Source organism: Typopeltis vanoorti, chromosome 20 (assembly GCF_054136105.1).
Source record: "Typopeltis vanoorti isolate ZY-2024b chromosome 20, IOZ_Tvanoo_1.0, whole genome shotgun sequence".
Taxonomy (NCBI): domain Eukaryota; kingdom Metazoa; phylum Arthropoda; class Arachnida; order Uropygi; family Thelyphonidae; genus Typopeltis; species Typopeltis vanoorti.
Window position 1 is genome coordinate 8,820,007 of NC_143568.1, and position 25,673 is coordinate 8,845,679.

General features: G+C 34.9%; 1 protein-coding gene across 3 annotated transcripts in view; it reads right to left on the minus strand.

Annotated features, from left to right (window-relative positions):
- Positions 1–24,713, minus strand: part of LOC150095218 (uncharacterized) — a 40,471-nt gene extending 15,758 nt beyond the window's left edge. The window contains exons 1-2 of one of the 3 annotated variants that reach the window (XM_090410449.1): positions 24,629–24,713; positions 12,411–12,524 (exon numbers count right to left, since the gene is read on the minus strand). In XM_090410449.1, the coding sequence (XP_090266575.1) occupies positions 12,411–12,481 (71 nt within the window). In that variant the 5' untranslated portion in view covers positions 12,482–12,524; positions 24,629–24,713. Of the gene's footprint in view, positions 1–12,410; positions 12,525–24,215; positions 24,236–24,624 lie in introns of those variants that run through there. The other 2 variants (XM_090410450.1, XM_090410452.1) reach the window with 2 other exon arrangements.
- Between the last annotated feature and the right edge of the window lie 960 nt (positions 24,714–25,673).

Here is a 25,673-nt window from a genome sequence, read left to right on the forward strand (position 1 = left end):
TTGAAATATTTCGACTAACAATGTCGGTGAGATGATTCAAATCGCTTTTGAGGTGTTTGAGATTTGATGATACACGTGAAGAAAGAAAAAAGCTAGACGAATTGGCAGCTATTTGTGAAGTTTTTGATCTATTTGTTATAAAGTGCAAAAATGGTTACAATCTAGGTGCATTCGCTACAATCGATGAAAAGTTGGAAGGTTTTCGAGGAAAATGTTCATTTTGCCAATACATACCAAGTAAACCGAATAAATATGGTATTAAAATTTTTGCATGTGATGCTAGAATGTACTAGACTGCTAATCTTGAGGTACATGTTGGACAACAACAACTGGAAGGGCCATACTTCATGAGCAATTCGCCAGGTGACGTTGTTGAGAGACTAGTAGAACCAATCAAAAATTGTGAGAGAAATATTACTTCAGATAATTGGTTCACTTCTTTTACTTTGATTGAAAACTTGCTAAAGAAATATAGACTTACTGTAATAGGAACAGTTTGAAAAAATAAAAGAGAACTACCTCATGAATTATTGTAAGCAAATCGTCCTATAAAATAGAGTATGTTTGCTTTCAAAGATAAATGCACATTTGTATCATACTGTCCCAAAAAAAAAGAAATTTGTTTCGTTAGCATCAAGTTTGCATGACGATGATGGCAATGATACAGAGAGTGGAGCTTTATACAAACCTGAAGTTCTGACTACCTATAACCATACAAAAGAAGGAGTAGATGTTGTGGATCAATTGTGTTCAACATACAATTGTGCTAGATCAACAAGAAGATAGCCTATGGTAGTTTTTTACTCTTGCATCAACATTGCTGGAATTAATTCTCAAGTTATTTACCATGCGAATAACATTGACAAAAAAAATATTGCGACACATATTTCTGCAAGATCTCCGATTCTCTTTACTACAAGCACATTTGCAAGAAAGGGTATCAATTCAAAGTTTGCCAAGAAATATAAAACTAAGACTCACAGAAATTTGTGGATCACTCGAGAACAGAATTGAGAATGAAACTGCAGTTGCACATCCAGAAAAAGGAAGATGCTATTATTGTGATAGAAAAAAAAAACCGTGCATCTAAATATTATTGTAAGAGATGTTACAAATTTATGTGTCTTGAACATGCTACAATCATGTGCAATGAATGTGTAGAACTAGTAAAAGAATGTTAATCCAATTCTATTTCTAAGACATTTAATTATTTTGTTTTCTCTTACAAATATGTTGTAATTTGAATAAATAATCTTTTTTCTACAATATGCTTATTTATTATTATTATTCAAAACATTTAACAAAATTTTGAATAATTTTTAAATTATTCAAATTTTGTTAAAAATGAGTGCGGAATGACAGTCGCGCGCGACCCTTGAGGCCAAAAATTTCATGCGACCTCTGAAGAGTTAAACAAGGTCCCTTATTTTTGCCAGGGAACAAGGGCGAACAGCGAAAACTCAGCTACTGTAACAAATCCTGAAACAACCCCCCCCCCCTCAACATCAGAGTTCAAGATTGGTACTATCAACATCACAAGCTTGAATGGCAAAGAAATGGATCGCTAGCTGAGGAATTGAATAAATACCAGATCAACATAATACAAGTGACTGAAACAAAAGACAAAAACTGGTGAGATCTTTCTGAGCAATAAATACAAAATGTTATATTCAGGCAATGACAATTAAGGAAAAGATGGAGTAACTATGGTAATCAAAACTAAACGAGGCTAATCTTGAATAGCAGGCAATATCAAGTAGAGTGGTGTGGGAAAATATCAGAATGGGAAACTTAACTGGACGATGAGACTTATTTGTGCCTATGGTCCCACAGAAGGTTCTACTAAGTAGAAGTGGAAGAATTTTTTGGGATCCTTGTTTGGGATCTAAATAGCAGAGTAGGAAATGATTGTCAGACATACAAAAATATTTGGAGAAAATAGCAAATCTAATAACGGCAAATATCTGTATTTCTGCTCAGGACATGAACTGGTTATCACTAACACCATGTTCCAACATAAAAATGCACAGATTCACATGGAGAGAAGAGGCAAGGAATAAGAAAAGTCTCACTGACTGTTATTATTGATAGTGATGTTTTCTCACTGGTGCAGTGTACAGAGGATCTCAAATTGAAAGTGATCACCATTTAGTCTTGAGCAGGATAAAATTGAATTTCATATTGAAAACAAGGACATGCAAGAAAGTTTTAAAGTGAATAAAAGTTGATCAGATGTGAACTGTAGACTAAAATACACAAACATTATTCAAGAAAAAATGAAAGAGTTTGAGAACAGGAATCAAACCTTGGAGATTAAGTGGCAAATCCTGAGAAAAACATTGATTGATTCAGCCAGAGAGGCATGTGGTGAGTTCATCTAATGATAAAAAAAATCAGCACTCCATGGTGGACACACGAAGTTAAAGAGGCAGTGAAGGAAAAGAAGAAAGCATATCAAAAGTTCCTGGCAAATAATTCAGTTTGTGCTCTTAGAAAGCTAAATACTGTAAACTAAACTAACTAACTAACTAAACAAATGTCATAGGAAGCCTTTGGTAAGAACATAGAAAATAAATATCAAGAAGGTGGCAAGATATTCTGGAAGTTGAAAAAGCTCAGAAATGGAGGAAAGAGTACTATAAAAAGAATTAGAGATGATAAAGGTGACATGAAATCTCAAGAAAAAGATATCCTTGATGTATGGAGTAATTACTTTGAAAAATTGCTAAATGAAACAAGCAGTGATGACACAGTGATAAAAAAAAAAAAAAAAAAACACTCCGACATGCAATCATGAATACATATCCTGAAATGTGGAAATGCAGGAGTAGATGATATTCGACCAGAAATGCTCAAGTATGGAGGTATAAAAATCTTACAGTGACTACACTGCATAGTTCAGAGGGCCTGATCAGAGGGAAGAATTCCAGATGATTGGAGTAGAGCTCTCATAGTACCAATATACAAAAAGGGAAATAAAACTGAATGTGAGAATTACAGTAGTATTTCCCTACTGAGTGTTCCTGGTAAAATTTATGCAAGTATACTTGAGAAACGGTTAAGAAGATTGTGAAAGGGAAGCTTTGTGAAGAACAAGCTGGGTTCAGCCCAAATATAACAAAGGAATATAACAAAGATCTCTATTTAGGTTTTGCAGATCTGGAAAAGACATATGACAAGGTGCCAAGAGAAAAGCTATTCAAAACACTACAGTTGTATGGTGTCGATGGAGCATTATATCAAGTCTTTATTTGAGTTCTAAGTCAGCAGTTAGAAGTGAAGGAAGTACAGGAAGATGGTTTTATGTTAAATCTGGTGTCAGACAAAGTAGTACATTATCCCCTCTGTTATTTATTATCTATACTGATCATATTATGAAGGAAAGTGGTATTAAACCTGATATCAAAATTGGAGATGTTAATCTCAGCTCTTTACTTTATGCAGATGATGTTATACTTCTAAATAAATTTTGCTACAAGTCTGCAAAATTCCCTTACTAAACTGAATAAGTGCTGTAATAGATTTGATATGAAGGTCAGCAATAACAAGGACAATGAAAATAGGCAGAAGCATTAAAAATCTCAACTGCATTATAAATGGAGAACTTAAAGAACAAGTAAAATATTTCAGCTACTTAGGCATGATTTTTAGTGAAGACGGGAAATTAAATATGGAAAGAGACAACAGAATCAACAAAGCTGGTATGGTAGGAAGTCAACTGAATAAATTTATACGCAATAAGAGAGAAATTAGTCAAAACACTAAATTAGCTGTATACAGTTTACGGCAGAAGCATTAAAAATATCAAATGCATTGTGAAATATAAGTTCAGTGTTCAAGCCAATTTTAATTTATGGATCTGAGAGCTGAATTAGAAATAAAAAACACTTGACCAAAGAGTAAAGACCACAGATATGACAGTTGACAGTCCTGAGAAAGATTAGGTTAATGAACAGATAGCATCAATGGCAATATCATATTAAAAATCAGGATATTAAGAACTCGAAACTGTTAGCACCCAAGAATGTGTTAGCAGAGCTAATCTCAGGTGGTATGGTCACTTAAACAAAATGGGAGAGGAAAGATTAGCAAAACAAGTGTTCTCTAACAGGTTGGCAAGAAAAAGAACCAGCAGAAGACCAAGATATAGGTGGACTGATACTGTAAAAAGTTCCTTAGAAGACAGAAATATAAGATCTGATAATGTTGGTAACAGATTGATTAGGAGGAAAATTGCAGATAAGTTAATAATGATGCAAGTTTTTCATGTAGTACTATCATATCCTGTACACCCCCCTTTAGAGTACATATCAGGAATTTGATGATGATATATAATGTGTACATGTGATGATATATAATGTAAAGAGCAAAGTGTTAGAGTACATTTTTACCATACTCCTCTTGATATGTCTCTCCATCCTAATTTGACTGCTATTTTATTTCCTGTGTATATTTCTTGAATAGACTAAGGGCTGGTTTAGTATATTTAGACTTGTTAACATTTAAAATAATTTTTGTCTATTAATTTTATCAAATGCTTTTTTCATAATTAATGAAAGGTATCCGTTTCTTTTTGAAATTCTCTTTGATTAATAATAATAACTACTAGTAATTACTCCAGGCATCAAGAATATATCTCCAGTTTTCATGGAAAGCTTTATCACATGATTTCTTTTATAGTACTTTTCCTCCATTTCTGATGCTTTTTATTTCATATTTTCTTGAATGTTTGAATATCTGAATCTGCAGTTTACTTCTGAAACCTGTGACTAATTATTAATAATATTCCATTTCATCATGCTCAAAATTCAATGGTGATCACTCCCTATTTAAAATTTCATATATTTTCTTGTGTCCCAAACCAGTGTCAAGATATCGCTATCAACAATAACGTAGTCAATGAGACTTATTTCTTGCATCTTCTCTCCATGTGAATTTTTGCACATCTTTATGTTGGAGCATGGTACTAGTAATCACTAGTCCATGTTTATTCATAACTTATTTTAGGCAGATTTTGCAACTTTAGTCAGTTACAATTTGAAATGTTTCACTTACTCATTGTCACATAAACTATACATGCTGTTTTGTACTCTGAAGATGTTGGCTTGAAATGCAGTGAAATATAAATGAGTTAATAAACACTTTTTTTTTATGATTTAGTTCATTTAGTGTTGTAATACCATTCAAATAAATTATGAATAACATTCAACACGTAATCCTGTCTATTAGATAGTCCATGTTTGAACAAAAATTCAGCAGGTACTTATTAGCTTTGCTCTTTTCTCAAAATTTTACCAAAAATATCATATCTAGCATTCATTTCCTATTCTGCTGTTTAGATCACAAACAAGGACCCTCTTTTCCTTTATTTCAGCTGCTTCTCTAATAACCAAAGTTCTCCCACTCTTGTTCCTTAGCTTTTGTTGGTCCATAGGTATAAATCTCACTGACCACTTCTCCATTTTGCTTACATCACTCTACTTGATACTGAATAGTTTTCATGTTAAATACTATAGTTACCTACCTCCGCAGTACAATTGGAAGAACGACGGTATGTTACACCCTTTGATTAGAAAAGGCCTAAGTTCGATTCTCATCATGATGGGAGTTATCTTTATATGGACTTTTTCAATTGAAGGTGAGTTAGCCAATCTCATACGGAGGTAGCAGGTTTTCTCCCGGAAACTCTGGTTTTTCATCCTGCATACAGACAAATTGGCCCTTTAGAACACACGCAATTTACAGACAAATATACTAGCTGTAGTGGTGGTTGTGGGCAGTGGATGGCATTGATGGGTAGTAGAGGTTCGGTGTGGAGTGGAGATGGAGTGTTGTATAGCGGGTGTCCTCCCGCGATGAGTCTTCGGACTCCTTGGAGGCGTCAATAATAATAATAATACCTTCCTGTGACTAATTACTCAATGAGAAACTAGATGCTGCAGGTTGAAAGTTCCAAAAAAAATGACTGGTTTGTGGTATGGCACAAGCTGGATACATAACCAAACAGTAGCTAGATTGGTTATTATATATATATATATATATATATATTTTTTTTTTTTAAATGCCTTACATCATACTGATATTATTTCAATGTCTTCACATTCTTAATCAACAAATATGGAAAATACATATTTAGGGTTATGACTGCTGTGTGAAGCTTAATAATTTGAATTCCTGTTTTCCTGAGGAGAAATCAACTTGCTAATAACTCTGGTAAATAATGCAAAAACATGTCACTCAAGAGAATGAACATCATCAGAACCAATCATTACTTTTAAGATATCACTGTACTTATAAAGTCATATGTAATAAGACTAAAGTCAGTTCAACATTCAGATCCTGATTTGATGAATAAACTCAGAATATATCATGTCAAGCTCAAAAACTATAGGTCTGTAAAAATGTTCCCTTTGTTCAGTAGAATGTATTTAGTAATTCCAGATACACACTAATCACCAAGCAACTCTCTCTCACACACTTGTCCATCATATATTAAAAATACTCTATAACAGCGGTCCCCAACTAACTTGACAGGCTGCAAGATAGCTAATAATCAGAACCAATGAGCTACACTTCATTATTTATTTTTTTTATTTTGTATTTTTTTTAAAATATCAACTCCAACATGAGAGGCCACAAAAATTACAACAGTCCCATGTGTGGGCTTGAGAAAGAACAACTCTTAACATGTTTTTTTGAAAAACTGAGGGTTACATTCATTGGGGGGGGGGGAAGGCATTGGAAAAGCTGTTCCAAAGAACATAGGAATGAAATAAAGGAAGATGAGAAGATAGTTCAATCAGTCTGGAGCTGAACTGTGAACAGATGTTGACCAGTGATTGCTCATGTTCATACATGATTAGAAAAAAAGCAAAGGAATGGCAGGGGATAGTTTGACAGAGCAGAGCCTATAAATATATTTGAAGAGAATAAATGCTTTGCTTGCATTGTTTTTTTACAATCAAGAATTCTTAGGGATGTTTTGTCTTGTCAGATGTCATCTCCTTCCAGAAGGTTGACTACCATGAGCTTCCACCATGTACGGTTTTGTGCTTGTCTTTTGCATTCTTCATAGGACAAAAAAGGTCCAGTCCTTAATATTTCCCACCCAATCTGTTCTTTGTCTTCCTCTTCTTCTTTTTCCTTCTATCATTCCTTCTAGAAGTGTTATTTGTATGGATTCATGCCTTAGTATGTGACCAAGGTAGGTGGTTTTCAACAGATTCCTATCTTCTTCAATCATCTCTAATATTTCTAAGTTAGTTTTTTTGGCAGTCCATGGAACTCCAAGAATTCTTCTGAGGATCCACATCTCAAAGGCTTTTAGTTTATTTTCACAATATTTTGCTATTGTCCAGGTTTCTGCTCCATATAGCAGTGTTGACCATACGTAGCATTTGGACAGCCTAATTCTTGTTTTTGTGTGAATTTCCCTTGAGGTCAGAATGTTTTTCATGCTAATGAAGGTTGATCTAGCAATTTCTATTCTTCTTAATATTTCCATATCACACTTTCCATTCTCTGTAATTAGTTGATCCAAATATATATAACTCTCTACTTGATCTAAAGTATTTCTTTTGATCTTAATATTTATATCGGGTATTTTCTCTTGTTACCAGCATGGTTTTGAATTTCTTGAAGTTGAAATTAAGTCCATATTTTTCACTTAGCTTCAGCATCTCTTCTAGGAGGTTTGAGATATTTTTTATTTTCAGTTAGCAGTAATGTATCATCTGCATATCTTAAGTTTTTTATATTCCTGCCTCCTTTAAATTCTTCTAAGTGCTGGAAGCTCAGTATAGAGGTTAAACAATATAGAAGAAAGAACACAGCCTTGTCTGACACCATTCTTTACTGGGAATTCCTCCACGATTTCTCCTGATATTTTTATTGAGGCAGTTTGCTCCCAATATAGATTTATCAGTAATCTGGTATCTTTGCCATCTACTACTAAATTTTTGATTAGTTGTTCATTTTGTATATTGTCAAAGGCTTTTGTGTAGTCAATAAAACATAAGTTGACTTCTTTCTGCTTCTCCAGATATCTTTCTATAATAGTTCTAATGTTGAAGAGTCCTTCTCTAGTTCCTTTATTTTCTGGAAACCAGATTGTGTTTCATTAATTTCCATTTTATGTTTATTTCTTTCTAGGATGATATATAACATAACGTTTGCTATCTGACTGATTGTTCTGTATTCTTCACATTCGATTGTCTTCGATTTTTTTTTGGTATTGTAGGAATGTTGAGTGCTTAAAATCTTTTGGCAGGTGTCCAGTTTCGTATATTTTGTTACATATGTCAGTCACTGATCTCGTATCCTTATCATCTAAAGCCTTTAGATATTCAGCCATAATTCCATCCATTCCTGGAACTTTTCAGTTTCCTGATGGCATTTGTTACTTCCTAGGTAAGAATAGTAGGCCCATCCAAATCTTCTTGCATTGGCTTATCTATTCTATCATGATTGTAGAGTTCCTTTGAATACTCTACCCATCTATCCCTTATTTTGTCTTTTTCCATTAGGATGTTTCCACTGATATCTTCAATGCAATGAGAGCCTACCCTTTTGCAAGATTTGTTAGTTAGCCCCCTAACTTTTTCATGAGGTCTCTGGTTTTGTGCTTTTTGTCCAAAGTTCAATTTCTTTGCATTTGTTGTTGAGCCATAGTTCTTTTGCAATCCTACATTCTTTCCTGATCTTTGTTTAAGTTTCTTGTATTCAAGACGATTTTTGTGTTTCTTTCTTTCCTCCACCATTTTCAGTATCTTGTCATTCATTTAGGGTTTACTCATTTTCTTCTCAAATTTGGGAATTGTTTGTTTCACTGCCTTTTTTATGCCCTCTTTAAATTTCTGCCATCTATCCTAAATTTCATCTTTAGGGTAAGGATACTTGGTGGGATCAGAACAACAGTGGATTGTGCCAGTTCCTTTAAAAATTTACCTTGTATTTCTTGATTTTTAAAAGGAGCCAAGATCATATTTTTCTATGTTTGAGGTTTCATTGTTTTCTTTAATTTTATTGCTGCTTTAATGATTATTATTATTATTATTATTATTATTTCAGGCAACTCCAAGGAGTTGACAGACTCATCGAGGGGGCCCTAACAACTGTCAAGAACAACTATTCGATATTCACACAGTATCTATTATACCTCGCCTTGAACTCATTCACAGTCATAGCACCCACAACAGACTCTGGCAGCTTATTCCACTCATTCACCACTCTCCAAGTAAAAAACCTAGCTCTAACACCCTTGCTAACCATATTCTTGCCCAGCTTCCATGTATGGCCCCTAGTCCTCCCACCACCAATCCTAATTCTCAAAAATATCTTCTGAATTAATCGTATAGAAACCCTTCAGTAATTTGAATGTCTTAATCATATCACCCCTTTTCCACCTATCAACCAATTTTTGTAACCCACAAATCTTCAACCTGTTCTCATAAGGTTCATTCCATATACCTGCTATCATCTTGGTCACTCGCCTCTGGATCCTCTTCACCTCCTCCCCATCAAGAAGAAACCCTGGCACCCATATCTGGGCACAGTAGTCTAGATGGGGTCATATCAAGGCTCGATACAGAGGAACAATAACTTCTTTGTCTCTGCTTGTTAAAATATTTTTCAGCAACCAAGTGATCTGATGAACTGATTTAGCCACTTTTGCGATGTGCTCCCTAAACTTCAACTCCCTATCCACCAACACTCCCAAATCCCTGGCCTCGTCAATCTCCTGGAGTACGGTTCCACCAACGTGATATACTGCTGCTAATCTTTTCACCCCAAAATGCATAACCTTACACTTTGCCACATTAAATCGACATCCATTTTCCTTAGCCCAGTCATCCAAACTATCCAAATCATCTTGCAAAATTTTGACATCCTGTGCACTCACTATTGCTCTACCCAACTTTGCATCATCAGCAAATAAGTGAACACTTCCTCTCAGATCCTTTCCTATATCGCTAATGAACAAATTGAAAAGTAGTGGTCCAAGAACAGAACCCTGCGACACACCACTAGCCACAAGCCGTCTTTTGGCCTCTACTCCAAAAAAAAAAAAAAAAAAAAAGGGTTAGAAAAATTTCCTATAGTCAGCGACTAGATTTGAACCACCAAGTCTTCCTTCGTGCGGTCAAGCGTGGTAGAGTGCAAACGCCACTTCTACTGAGCTACACAGGGTTTATCAAATGATGACAGGGTTGTGGTGTGATCCAGTTATTTCAGAATTTTTTTTTTTTTAATCATTATATAGTCAATCTGGTTCTTACAGCTGTCTCTGGGACTTTTTCATGTGTAAAGGCTTCTAGGAGGGTGGCTAAATTATTTGCAATTACCAGATTGTTTTCTTCACAGAACTGTATTAATCTTTCTCCTCTTGGATTTATATGTCCCAGGCCCTGGTTTCCTATGCAGGAAGAGATCTTTTCTGAGCCTACTTTATTATTATTCAGGCCTCCATGGAGTCAAAAAAACTCATCATGGGAGATCCTTTCTAAGAAACACAAGTCTATCAAGACTCATCGAGGGAGGTCCCTCTTAGGAAACACAAAGTCTATCATACCACTCCTTAAATGCATTGACCGTTCTCGCTCTCACCACTCCATCAGGCAATGCATTTCATGGTTCAACCACCCTCCATGCAAAGAAACCACTCCTCACTCTCTTTCTTACAGTTTCCTTTTCGTAACTTCCAGGGATGGCCCCTTGTCAAATACTTTAGTATTTAGATCTCCCATAATGATTGTTATGTCATCTGATTTAGCGTTGTTTAGTGCATTTTGAATGTCTTCATAGAAACATTCTACATCTTCATCTGGGTAATCAGAAGTAGGTGCATATATTTGGGCAATAAAAATATTAAAAGGTTGAGCTGCAATTTTTAAGGGATGTTTTAGGTCCAACTCAAGTGTAAGAATAATTCTAAGTTGGGCAAAGTTAAGAATTCTAATAGAAGTTGAGTTGAACAGTAGTAGTATTTTATGAAAAAGAATACCATGTTTTTTTGTTTTTTTTAAGACAGAGGAGGCTATGGTGATTCAATAATTAAGTTTGTGCTTGACAAAAGAAGTCATTACATCGAGCGTCCCGGAAGCTAAAATAAAGGATGTCAAAAAGCAATAATAAAACAGAAAAGAAAAGATGGCAGTGCTAGTCAGAATTAATGATTTAAGTAGGAACAAATATAGCACGAGAAAATATGAAAGGCTTGAAGAAGAAGGAAGAAAAAGTAAAAATGATTAGTTTATTACCAAGATACAATAGTAACGAGTTAAAGAGGCAATGATAGCAAATGAAATGCACAGGTTATGTAAAAATATGAATGCAAGTTCTTTTTTGGATATGTGGAGTTTAATGGTAAAAACAATTTATATAGGAGGGATGGCCTGCACTTGAATGGTTTTGGAATGGGGAGTCCAGAGAAATTTATTGGAATAAGCCCTAATGCAGAGAGTGAGGGAAACTAGATCATCTTGGAAGGAATGGTGAGGATGTGCATGGTCATTGATACAAATATCAGTGAGCATGGTTATGAATCTGCTGAATGGATGGACTACACTTTGGGTTTGGGCATTTTGAGTGCATGTGGGGAGTGAGAATGCTGTCAAATTGGGCCAAGCAAACTATAGATAAGGATATAGTATTTTTAGGAATGACAGAAGAGAGAGTACTACCAATGATATCAGATGACTTCATCAAACCAATAATGGTAATGTCCTGTGTAGTACTGAGTTTGAGAGACTATCTGGTGTGAAGTGGAGGACAACAGGATGAAATATATGGTGTGTGTTGCTACAAACTTGGCAATTCATTTGTGGGAGATGAAGAAACACACTCCCAAATTATCCTGATGAGTAGTGAGTGAGTGATTTTTTTTTTTTTTTTTTTTTACGAGCGACTTAAATTATCCAAATCTTGATTGGATAGCAGAGAAAACTCATGATACAAACAAAGAAAAATTTGAGCTGTTGCATGACAACTTTCTCAAACAGCATGTGAAATAAACAACTCATGGATAAAGAGTGTAAGATTTGATCTTAGTGTTAGGTGTATCATTTAAGGATGCAATTGTTTTGCAACCAGTTGATGACAATGATCCGTACTGACCTGGGAAGTAGCCAACTATATGGATGTTCCAATCAGTATGGGTTATATGCTGAACTACAAAAGCTGGAAAGTAGCTGGAGGAGGTACTTTGACACGTTAGTAATGTAGTTATCGACTGAGAAAATTAGTTCAGACTTGGTATCATAGCATTGGTGACACATGCAGCATGAAATATGTTAATAATAAAATTACATGCACATAAAAGGAAAGTTTATAGAACTGATAATAAATAGAAATTTTGTAATTTTTCCTTATGAAATCAACTAAAATATCATTTAAAAACATTTATGTCATACCTGTTGAAGTCAACTCTTAATTTTCTAAATTCAGTTTGAAGGTATGAAAGCTGGTTATCAATGGAAGCCATTACTATGACATAGCATTATTTTGATATCAAACAGAACGGATGGCTTTAAAAAAACAAAAAAAAATATATATATATACATAGATTTCATTTCTTCATATTCAACAATTAGGTTTATCTATTAAACACACAATTTACAGACAAAAAATACTAGTTGTGGTGGTGAACAGTAGATGGCATTGATGGAGATGATTCGTAGTAGAGGTTCGGTGTAGTGGTTGAGACAGTTGTAGGTGTCCTCCCGCAATGAGTCTTCAGACTCCTTGGAGGTGTCAGGAATAATAATAATAACTTGAAGATACACTTCAATTCAAAACATCACTTATACTTTTTCAAGACTGCCCTGCTCTTCGGTCCGAAGGACAATCTCTATAAGATAGCTGTCCTTACATAGTTGAATTTTGAAGGATAGCATACTTTATGCAAGAGCCTGCATAGTTCAGTTGGTTTTGAGAAAACCCTTTGGTTAAAGGTTTGAATCTTGTCTAGGACATGAACATTTATCAGGGCTTTTCAATGGAAAGTGAGTTAGCTGGTATCATGCAGAAGCCCCCCACCCCTGGAAACTGATTTTTTGCCAGGCAACCAAGACAAAAGAACACATAAAAATATATAAATAAGCCTAAAAGTGGGCCTTAAGGGATAAAAAAACTGTAGATTATTATCATCAATAGTATACTTGGAGCTGATTCCTGAAAGCTATATTAAGTCAACCTATATTCTCAACAAGTGCATCTGTTCTGGACTAGTGCAAAACTGGCAGCAATCACATCCAGTAAAACAGCACTAAAGCAATTACTGACATCTGTGTTCAGAGGAAAAGCTTCTAGCTTGTCCCCCATCCTTTTTATGTGTAGAACAAGTGACACAATTCAAGGACATGCCACATGTACTATACATATCTAGAACCTTCATTCACAGGGAAGGAAGATTCCTGACAGGCTGGTAAATAACCATGCTACAACTTACTCTTCCAGATAATGCCTGGCAGAATAGAAGTATACCACCAGGCATTATCTAGAAGAGTAATGCTTGGTGGAATCAGAGTATAACTGTATGCATACCAATTATATATGAAATAATCTCTAAGCTATGATAACAAATGCACCAAATGAGCTCATACAAATACCCCCCCCCCCAGCAGAACATTCATTGCCTAATCACAATGTGCACTACTACTTACCGACATTTAGACTCAACTTGCTCATTTCTTACAGAATCTCTACTAGCAGCTTTCTGAGATATACACCACATGGTTTCTTTTTCTTTGTGTCACAAAGGTGGCGCTTAAGTATTTGTAAGATTGCTGATGCCTAACACCAGAGAATGCCAAGTATCGAATCTCTTGTTTCTCATCTTCCCAAACACAAGAATATCTTGTCCCATTCTGCTGCAATTCATGTTTTTTTAAATATTGATCTCATACACAAGAGGGCAAAGGACCTATAGGCACATCTGTGCCATGTGTGGAGTGCAGATGAGGACTGAGATAGAAGTTTGATTTTTTTTTTTTTTTAATAGTTGCAGGTTGTTCTTATTTGGGAATACTGCTTGAGGAAGGCTATTCCAAAGGACAGAGATAGATAGAATAAAACAGGATGAATAGAAGCAGGCTTGGTGTATTTGAGGTTACATAATAAAGAGGTGCTGGGTAGCTGCAGCTCTTGTATTAGCAGGTGCAACAAAGTGGAAGAATGATGACTGTCAATTCATTGGAGCAGTGACCATGGAAGTACTTGTAAAATAAACAGTGCTAAAACACTGCACCTGTGAGACACAGGATGAAGTGAGTCTGTAAGAGAGGAATCACCTCTGGAAAGCATCAGGATTTTAAGGGAAGTTTCAGATGCACCTCAAACATGTGAGTAGTATTCTAAAAATAGGCTATCTTGAACACTCCATATTCTGACAGCACTGAGTTTCTGAATATTTCTATTAAGTTTGATATGTTTCGGTCCAACTTTACTGGAAAGCAGCAAATATTCAACTATAGTCACATTTCCAAATCCCGAAGGCCACCAAATAATCAGTAACCAAAATCAGCAACATGTATTTCATACTCTTGATCCAAAGCAAATCTCCCCAGCATTATCAACATCAGACATAATCCAAGGAAAAGTTTGGAGAAACTTTTATAGCTGCCCTTCAGGAAATCTGATTAAGTTAAACACAGCTACCATCACATGGTCCGGTTGCCACCCATTGCAAAGAGTATCCAATAAGCCAATAAATGTATGTAGATGGTCTAAGAATAAGAAAGATATTTAGAACATAAGTGAAATGATAGCTTTGCATTCGGTCTATATTTCAGTTCAGAACAGTTGATAAAAACACATCAGCAAATCCAATTTTGTAAAGTTTTTCAGGTGTTTTTAATCTTTATATCTGCACAATTCTGGTACTATGCTAAGCTGCAAACAAAACAAAGTTCATCATAAAATATTACCAGAATCACTTAAGTTTAAATGTCTTTATTTACAATTATAGGAAAACACAAAGCGAACAATTCAATTGAAAGCACATGATATCATGTACACTAATCGGCTGCAAGAGAATAGCTCCATGTGCATTAATAGATTTTCAAAAAAAAATGTAATTACAAATTAAGGAACACATGAATGGTGAATATTAGTGAGTATAACTTCCCAAAATTGAAACAGTTTTAGGCAATTGTTTTTGTTCAGGTTTGGGTTGTGAATTTCACAGCTTTCCTTGTACAGTCTTTCCACAAGAAAATAACTTCTGCAATAACACTTTGGTTTTGTTCCACTGAATCCGGTGTTTTGTAGATAATGCATGGCTTGCTAAACCAGATTTGTTGGGTTCCCTAAGTGAAATGTATTCCTGATGTTCTTCAAGATGAATTTGTGCAGAACAACCAGTTTGTCCAAATGGTAGTCTACAGTTCTCAGTACATAGAAAACCAACTCATACTGGTAAATACATTTATTCTAATTCACCCTTATCAGAAAAATGGTGCAACCAAATCTTTAGTTGACAGAGCTCATAAAATGTTCTACAGAATTCTGTTCTAAACAAAAGAACACTGTTTATTATCAGAACTACCTTTATTTCTAATGGTTAAAATGCAAGAACTATTGCATTATAGTCATTGAAAAAAATAATGAATAATTATGGCAATTGTCCTAACCAGCCTCAAGAAGAAATTACTTGAATCTGTATTCCACTGTTAAAGGACTTACAGAAAAAATAGCAAGACTTCGACAGATTAACTTATAAGTCTCTTTTCATCTATTTCGCAGACTTCATACCATCCTTATCTCATCTAAAGATAAATACCCTCCTGTCTTATCATGGAGTTTACAGAATCCCCTGCTCTTGTGGCTTATGTTGTTATGAAAAAACTGTTTATTCTGCACAAATTCATCTTGAAGAACATTGGGAAAACATTTCACTTAAAGAACAACAAATCTGGTTTAGCAAGCCACACATTATTTACAAAACACAGGATACAGTGGAACAAAGTGTTACACAAAATTTATTTTCTTCTGGAAAGACTATAAGGATAGCTGTGAAGCACACAACTCAAACCTGAACAAAAACAATTGCCTAAAACTTGCTCAATTTTGGGAAGTTATACAGATTATGTCAACTCTGACTACTCACCATTTATGTGTTCCTTAATTAGTAATTAATTTTTTGTTTATATTTAAAAATAATTTATTAACTAAATTATTTTATTGCAATTTATTTTGAATATCTATTAATGCAGATAGAGCTATTCTCTTGCCAACAGTGCACATAATATCACGCGCTTTCAACTGAACTGTTCTCTTTTTGTTTTCCTATAATTGTACTGACAATGGCTATGAAACTTAGTCAAAAATTTTACAAATAAAGATGTTTAAATTTCAATGTAAGTGATTCTGGTAATATTTTATGATTAATTCTTCCTCTCATGTCTTGATTTTTAAAAGAATAAATGAAGTTCTGTTCTTTGATATTGATTTATGCAAAATTTAGCATTCAGAAGCTACAGTCATATATGGCTATTTCTCACGAACCACTTTTAATGCATGATATGCATTTTATTTTAATCTGGACTTTGTCCTGTGGCATTTATAAAAATGATATTGGGATGGGAAGGAGGTGTTATATACCAAATGTGTGTGTGTACATGTACTGATCGCCTTTGTGGTTAAAAAAGAATATTTTTCTAATAAAAGCATTTCTTTTACAAAATATTTTTAACTAAATTTAAAAATTTATTATTTGAGACCTCCAGGGAATGCAAGGACTCACTGAGGGAGGGCACCTGTTCTACAGCTCCTTCTCCACCAATCAATCACCAACTAACCGCAACTATACCAACGCCATCTACCGCTGACTCCACTAGTATTTCCGCAGACAATCGCAAACATCCATGCCCACGGCAGGATTCAAACACACAGCCTTTTGGCTGGAGAATGGATAGGCTAACTGCCCGGCCAACCAGACTGGCACGTGAGTGGCCTACAGCAGTGCAATCATGCTACATATTAAAATTTAAATGTGTTCTTTATAATACTTATTTTCAAGTAATAGTAACATTCTAATACAGTAAGTGAAAGCATTATTATAAGAGATAACTGATGAGAACCAGTTCCTCTTTGTTCCTGGAAATTAAAACACAGCAATAAAACATTTTATTGCTACTATTTAGATATTGGTCAAGTGTAGGTGAATAACTAATTTAATTACCAACTAGTTTCGTTGGCTTCTTCAGGGTACAATCAGGAAAGCAAAGAAACGAAAATTACAAGCTACATGTTAACTGACAATTCTATTTCAATAACAAAATAGTAGTGCGCGTGAAATAATACACGTGTCGCGGATACATAATTTACTTGTTGAGATGCATTTTGCACTGAAGTTCATTTCTTGTGTGTTTATTGATCTGATTAAAGTCTTCCATATATCTGGTAGGATTAAACCCTGGTTCCTGTTGAGGTTATTTGTGGAACGAGCGACTGTAGCAGCTTTTTTGACAATTCTGGAACAGTAGTTTTCCTCTATATATGGCATAAGACTTTTATTCCGTTCAATAATGTGGTTGGTTGTAGAGAAGTGGGAAGAAAGGCCAGAAATATCTTGTCTGTTGTTTCTAACATAGCTGATGTGTTCCTTTTGTCTCACTTCGAAGCTTCTAGACATCTGACCAATGTAACTTAGACCACAGGAACAAGGGATGTTATAAACTCCTGCATGTTTGTAGAAAGAATTGAAATCTTTTGGTGATCTTCGAAATTTCTGGATAGTTTCAACTGGCTTGAAGGTCACTCTAATATTGTGTGGTTTTAGGAAGCGAGCTAGTTTTTTGGAGATGGTACCAACGTATGGAATAGTTATAGTAGTTATATATTGGGTGTCATCACATTGTCTTTGTGGTATATCAGAGAAGACTTGTTAACAAGTCCTCTAGGGTAGCCATTTAGGAGTAGATCATTATGGTCCATGGTAAATTATATAGCTCTTTTCTTTAGCATATGAATAATGCTGAGTTTTTGGGAGATGTGGCGTGATGAGCTAAAGTTTAGATAACATCCAGTATTTGTTGATTTTCTATAAACTGATAAGTTGACACTGTTATTTTCTTTTTCTTTATTATGATGTCGAGGAATGGTAGTTGTTTGTGCTTTTCAAGATCTAGTGTGAATTTGATAGTATGGTGGAACATATTGAGTTTGTTTAGGTAATCTAATAGCTCTTCCTTTTTGTGGTTCCAAATGATAAAGATGTCATCAACAAATCTGAACCATGCCTTAGGTTTTGGATTAATTTGAGATAAGATTTTACTTTCAAGATCTTCCATAAATAAGTCAGCACAAGACAGTGAGAGGGGGCTGCCCATGGCCAATCTGGTTAATTGTTTGTAAATTTATTCCCACAAGAGGTCTCTTCATTGTTTAGCCACTGTCTATCTTCTAACAATTTCATATGGAAGAGACAAAAGGAACACATCAGCTATGTTAGAAACAACAGACAAGATATTTCTGGCCATTCTTCCCCCTTCTCTACAACCAACCACATTATTGAATGGAATAAAAGTCTTATGCCATATATATAGAGGAAAACTACCATTCCAGAATCTTCAAAGAAGCTGCTACAGTTGCTCGTTCCACAAATAACCTCAACAGGAACCAGGGTTTAATCCTACCAGATATATGGAAGACTTTAATCAGATCAATAAATACACAAGAAATGAACTTCAGTGCAAACTACAAAATGCATCTCAACAAGTAAATAATGCATCCGTGACACTTGTATTGTTTCACGCGCACGACTATTTTGTTATTGAAATAGAATTGTCAGTTAACGTATAGCTCGTAATTTTCGTATCTTTGCCTTCCTAATTGTACCCTGCAGAAGCCGACAGCACAAGCTGGCGAAACTAGTTGGTAATTAAATTAGTTATTCACCTACACTTGACCAATATCTAAATAATAGTTAATTTTCATTAATCTTTGTGGTCAAGAATTAACAATTTCTAATTTTACTGCTACGTTTTAATTTCTTCATAGCAAGACGATCTGCTCTGTTGGCAATCAGTTAAAGTTATTACTTTCAATGTAATATTGTGATCCATTCAACTCAATTCTGTGATTCTTCCTACAAGAGAAATGCAAATAAAATTAAAATATTTCTCTGTACAGTCATTGTTAATCTAAATAGAGTTTCAAAAATTTTGAACAAAGAACTTTCTCCTTCAGAGCAAACCAATGTAAGATGAGGCAGGACAAAGTGGAGGAATGCTTCAACATGAAAAGCCTCAACCTAAATTAATAATAATCGTAATCAAGATTTATATTACTTATAGTAATAAAGTGTGGTGCAGTACAAAGAACAGTTTGGTATATACTTTTTGTACATATCAAACTTCTACAGATAAAGGTGATAAGACTTTCTTCAGCTTATAACTGTTTATAACTAGTCATATATATGCCCAGTGCTTTTGTTTTGGGATGGCATGCAATGGTATGGTGTACCAGCACCTTTATGTTAACAGTCACTTTTTTGAAATACAGGTAGCAGGTAAACATGGAATTTTTTTTTTTTTTTTTTTACACATATACCTAGTATGCCAAACTAAGAGTACCAGCACCTACTGCTTTACAAAATAAGCACTGTATATGCCTATCTTACCTATCCCAGCCACCACAAAGGAATATTTTCCCTAATTGGAGGAAATGCTAACTACAACCTCTAGGTGGTAGCTGTATTTCATCATCTAGCAAAACATCCAAAACACCATCTTGCCTGAAGTAACTCACCATGCTTAGTTTTAAGAAAGACGCCAGTTCCATCCTCTCCTTTCACTTCTCACATGCAGTATGAACATCCTTCAAACACATGCCAAATATACTCTAGAAACCTAGACCCTATCACATTTGAGTGTACAGCAGTAAATGGTTCTGCAGGCTGGCCATCAGTTAATACATGGGAACAAAGCCAAAACAAACAAATCTGGAGGCTTCACAATCAATTCTGCTGCTACTTACTCTGCTAGTTTATTTCTGGAAAGGGAGGGAGGGGGGTCCTAATATGGTGGTATGCAGGAGAACTAATGAGGTCGTGCATGGCTAGGAAACAGTTCCCTCTGTGTGAGCATTACATTTCCATGTATTTCATCACTGTCATTTAACTTTCCTCCCTACATACAATTAAGACAACCTATTGAAATATAGTTATATTGCAAATCACAAAAAGAAGTTTCCAAATCCACTTCACAATTTCACAACCTCAAAAGCAACAAATAATGTGCACCCAAATAGTGAGATCACTTTCCTAGGGGACTTCCATGACGATGACTCAAACTGGCTTCCCTTCTCCAGTTCTACTTATCAATGACTTAATATAGACAGCCCATCTTCCTATCAGACAAAAGCAATCATCTTGCCAACACCCTTTACCTCTTCTTAACAAGAATCCTTTCCAATATACTGTGGAAGGGAAGTCCATAACTCGATCCAAGTTTCATGCACTTTAGAACCTACATTTTGCAAAGGTGCAAAATAGGGCATCTACAATTTCTACTTCTGCCCATGATCTGACTACTGCCTACTCAGACTGAATAACAGAATAATTATAACTGTAATGAAGGTCTTCATTCCTTATGCCACCCATAATTCTTGACCACTATCTATGTCTTCAAGGACATAGATAAAAGTTCAGCATATCACAAATGACCAAAATGTCAGCATTACACTCAGCCTACTGTTAACATGCAACAGTACAAAAAACCCTTCAATAAACATAAATCTCATTCTGAAAAACCAAATGGTCCAAACTTGCCTCCTACTGTTCTAATGAGGGCGCTAGCAAAAGGTCACCTGGTGCAATTTCTACTGACCCACCATTTCCACCACTCTCCTTCAGATGGTACCACTGTAACATCACTCAAATACATGGCTAATCTACTAGTATTATTCTGCTCTTCCAATTCCTGCATAAATGACCATGACAAGTGCATGACAGTTCTTGTTGGAGTAACGGCACTTACTCCAACAAGAACTACTCCCTCTCGTTTATGCCAGAAAACAATCAGAATCCTGAATGGCTTGAACACAAAGCATCTGGCCCTGATCATATACCATCTATTGTTCTAAAAATTTATACTCCAGAATCACACCTATCACCTCTCAACTGGCATTTATTTTATAACATGAAAACAAGTCCACACTTAGTCCATTCCAAAGAAAGGTGATAAAAATTAGCCAACAAATTACTACCCAAATGTTCACACTTCTCTCCTCTCAAAAACTATAGAAAATAGTTTTTGAGAGGAGAGAAGTTGACCATTAAAAGTCAACTTCTATACAACCACCATCATCTGGAAGGCTACCAGCTAATTAGTGACCAACAATATGAATTCTGCCACTCTCAATCCACACTGATCTTTTTTAACAATGATCACCGAACTCTGGAAATAAACCACGGAAAGGTTTAGAGAAACTTATATGACTGCACTTTCTAAGACATTTGATTGGATCTCACGCAGGAGTCTGCTCAGCAAGCTACCATTCTATGGTGTCTGCCATAAACGTCTTGTAACTTGCCGGTTCCTCTCAGGTCACTCACATGTCATGGGAGGTGGTTTCCTCTCCCAATTTTTCCCCACCAATACAAGAACACTAGGGCTCTGTGCTTTTACCCCTTCTCTTCCTCCTATAAAGAAATGGCCTTTTTCAACAGTTCTTTAGTCTGCCATTTCATTAATTTCAATGGCAGGCTCTTTTTCATATAAGTTCAACAATCCATACAGACAAATCAGCCTTCAAAACACACGCAGCTTACAGACAAAAATACTGTTGTTGGCGATAATGGATGGTAGATGGCAGTAATATCATTGTAGGAGAATTAAGTGGTAGTGGAAAGTTTATTTTTCACTTGGTCAGAGTATAATAAATTTAGTTTAATCCTTTATCCAAGTGTGTGCAAACAAAGTTTGCGCCTGAAAGTATCTTTAGAACTGGGGTAAAGTGGTACAACACTGGGTAACTCCTCGCAAAGGTGGAGCAAGCTACCAACACTCCTATTCTCAGTATCTGCCATAATGCAAAACACATCGCCTTGCGGATATGTCTAATGTTATGCATTAAGGGAAGGGCCACTACCCACACTAGTTTCGACCTTTATTGAGGTCATTGAGGTTATTGAGATACCAGGCAGAAGCATTAGCAAGGTCATAATGCTACTGCCTGGTATGTCCACTTGGGCCTGGCTCCCACTGAAGAGACCTCAATAAAGGTCGAAACTAGTCTGGATAGTGGCCCTTCCCTTAATGCATAACATTATACATATCCGCAAGGAGATGTGTTTTGCATTATGGGAGATACCGAGATAGGAGAGTTGGTAGCTTGCTCCACCTTTACAAGGAGTTGCCCGGTGTTGTACCACTTTACCCCAGTCCTGAAGATACTTTCAGGCGCAAACTTTGTTTGCACACTCCTGGATAAAGGATTAAACTAAATTTATTATAAGTAGTAGTGGAGAGGTGAAATACATTTAAGGAAGTAGAGTGTTCCCACAATGAGTCCTTAGGCTCCCTGGAGGTGTCATGTAATAATAATAAGCATCTTCAGCAGAGACTATTCCTTTTAAAAAGAAAATTCAAGATGTACAATGTCTTCAACTTAGGTTTATGCATTACTATCACTCCACTTCTATGGCCAACCATTTTATACGGATATGTGAGAAAATTTATACCATTTGCAAAACTGGGTCATAAAGCAAGGGATTGAATTATGTATATACATTTTCAATAGATAATGTATTATCTATACAATACATTCTAAAAAAATTATGCAAAAATAAATTAGCTATGAAAAAAAAAAAAATTTCTTCCTTGCATGTTATAACATGCAAGGAAAAGGAAGTAATACTTTTTTTTCCTCTTCCTACTTATGAGACTGATTTTTTTATTATGAAGCACATGGTAATACTGCTGTACATCATTAGCAGCAATTGGGATATGCTGCCATATTCATGAATCTGTTTAGCAATATTGTTCTGAGAATAATACAGGCCAGAAATATCACTGCTTTAACTGAGTTTGATGCATTTGTCATAGAAATGAATAACATAACTAAAACAAAAAAAGCTACTCAAGGGGGAAAATGTTAAATCTTAAAAAATAAAATGAAACTCCAGTGTTTATAAAGATAGCCAATGTCTATCTATGTTTATTTTCTGAAAGAATAACATAATATTCAAGATATCAGATCCTGTTCATCATCTGTTTACAGAAGCAAAACAAATTGCACTCAACAGATAACCACAACTCTTTACAAATTTACAGCCTGAAGGAAAATTATTTCACTCCATCAAAAGCTGAAAAAAGAATTCACACACAACTGTGTAAGCAGATCACTTTGGAGCTGATCAATAAACTTCAGTCAATAAAGTCTAAGTGCATTCACATTAGTAAATATTAACCTATTCAAAATTAAAAATCTTGATTCAGATGTATAAAATACTGATATCAATTTCATCAAGGACTTGATGAAATGGTGATGTCAACCAAAATTATCATAATGAAAACTCAGGAAATTATTCAGGATCAAATTTCGCTCACACAAGCAAGATTGTCATTGGGAGCAACTTCTTTGGAATGCCGAATGCAGCTATTTGTATCCAGAAGTAGTTTCTCCAATGTACGTGATAACTTTCTAACAATGACTGAATAAATTATTGCAAACAGAAATTAAGGAATTAGTCGTTTCATGAATGAGGAGGCTCAGATGGCTTGCAGCATTGCATTTATATCTGCAAATCCTGCCCATGAAAGGCAGTAAATCATGGAACTTTTTTTTCTTTTTTTTTTTTAAAGCACCACAGGTGAGTTCAGGGTAAGAAAACCAGTAATCAGACTAGTGATCCCCGATGGACAAATTATTTACCTCCTAAACACTGGCACAAACATACGCGCCACAGTGGGATTTACAATGTACAGTCTTGGTCAGAGAGAGAGAGAGCAAATGCTATCCATTCAACCTGGAGGGCCAATAAACAGATGAATTAAGTTATTACATCTTTTTACACATTTTTCTATCCAATATTATATCATCATAATCACAGGCACTGCTTGGCTAGATTCGTAAACAAAATGGTAAGCTTTTTCTGTAGATGCGCTGGCTGGCGAGAACATCAATGCTCAATGAATTCAGGGAAAAAAAAATATGCAAAGCTAGACAGACCTCAAATATCTTGGGGTTTCATGGAATTCAGAGCTACTTACTTCCATCAAGGGCAGAGAATGAAGTTTAGTTTTTTGAAATTTTCGTATATGTTCTTCATTCCTTTTCCGGTTAATTTATCTTACTTCAATGAATGAATCACAAAAAAATCGAAAATTCTAGTTTAGTGAAATTTAAAACTGCATTCATCAAATTACTCGTAATAACACTTACACCCTTGAAACATTCAATTTTACTTAAAAATTCTAGACAAAGCTTCAGCTTTGTCTAGAATTTTTTATGCACATACGAATTTCTTTAATGAATACTGCATGTCAACGAACTATGAACTCAAACTTTAAAAAAAAAACTGACGGAATTAAATATGAATATTATAAAGCGCATAACAGACAATAATAACATCTATATTGAAACAAATGATTTACATCGATATAAAATACAAATAGTTACCTACAACTGTAAAAATATTTATACAAACACAAATACGCCACACTTTTACTAAAGTTACTATTTATTTTTGCAACATCACCAGAGCAAAATAAACTCAAACAATGCTTTCCCTACAATCCCTCTACAGGCTGTTTTATTTATGTATCAATTTTGAAAATCATTTATATATAATTATTTATACTATTTTCATTCATTTTATTATAAATAATTATTCAAAGTAATTTACATTTATTAAATTGTCGTTCAGAAATACAGCGTATTTCGGAAATCCTAATAAAAGGATATCTAAAATTAGGCTGGTTCATAATTATATAACACAGGGAGAAAAGAAAATAGAGAGGAGAGGGTTGGGACCCAAAGTATGCCTTTGTTAATATCAAAGTTTTCGATTACTTTTGAGGATACAGTAATCCTTCGATTAGTGCGTCATTTTTTTTTCGATACCCAAATTCGATTAGTGCGCCTATATACATCTTAAAAATAGTTACAGATTTAAAAAATTGTCTATCTATACATTTTTATGGCTAACTATTTTAAAAAATCACTCAACAGAATGAAATAATTTAGTTACCGATTTAAAACATTTTACAAAATTATTTTTAATGGCATACTACACTACTTCCATGTAAACTATGTACTATGTTCCAAAATTTTACCGCCAAAATTTATATCGTCTGCTATAGTACACCCACAAATTCGAGACCCTTCAACACTTCTGCGCATGTCACAAAAAAGGAGAATCCATTCCGATAATAGGGTAATCAATCCGTCTTCTGGGATGAGTTGTTTATTTATTACATGTCTGAAAATTAATTTCTCTTTTATGATTCTTGTAGTTTTTAAAGTGGTAACTATTTTGCATGTATAACAGTTGGGAAATTTTATCTATAAAGCACGTGATTTCTCTTGTTGGCGACCAATTCGCACGTCCTTTATTTCTTCCTCCCCTTCAATGATAACGTCTAAGAGTTATTAGATATATGAAGAGCCAAAGGCTTCAATTCGGCGACATATGACTTGTTTAAGTTAAGGGATATTACATCCCATAT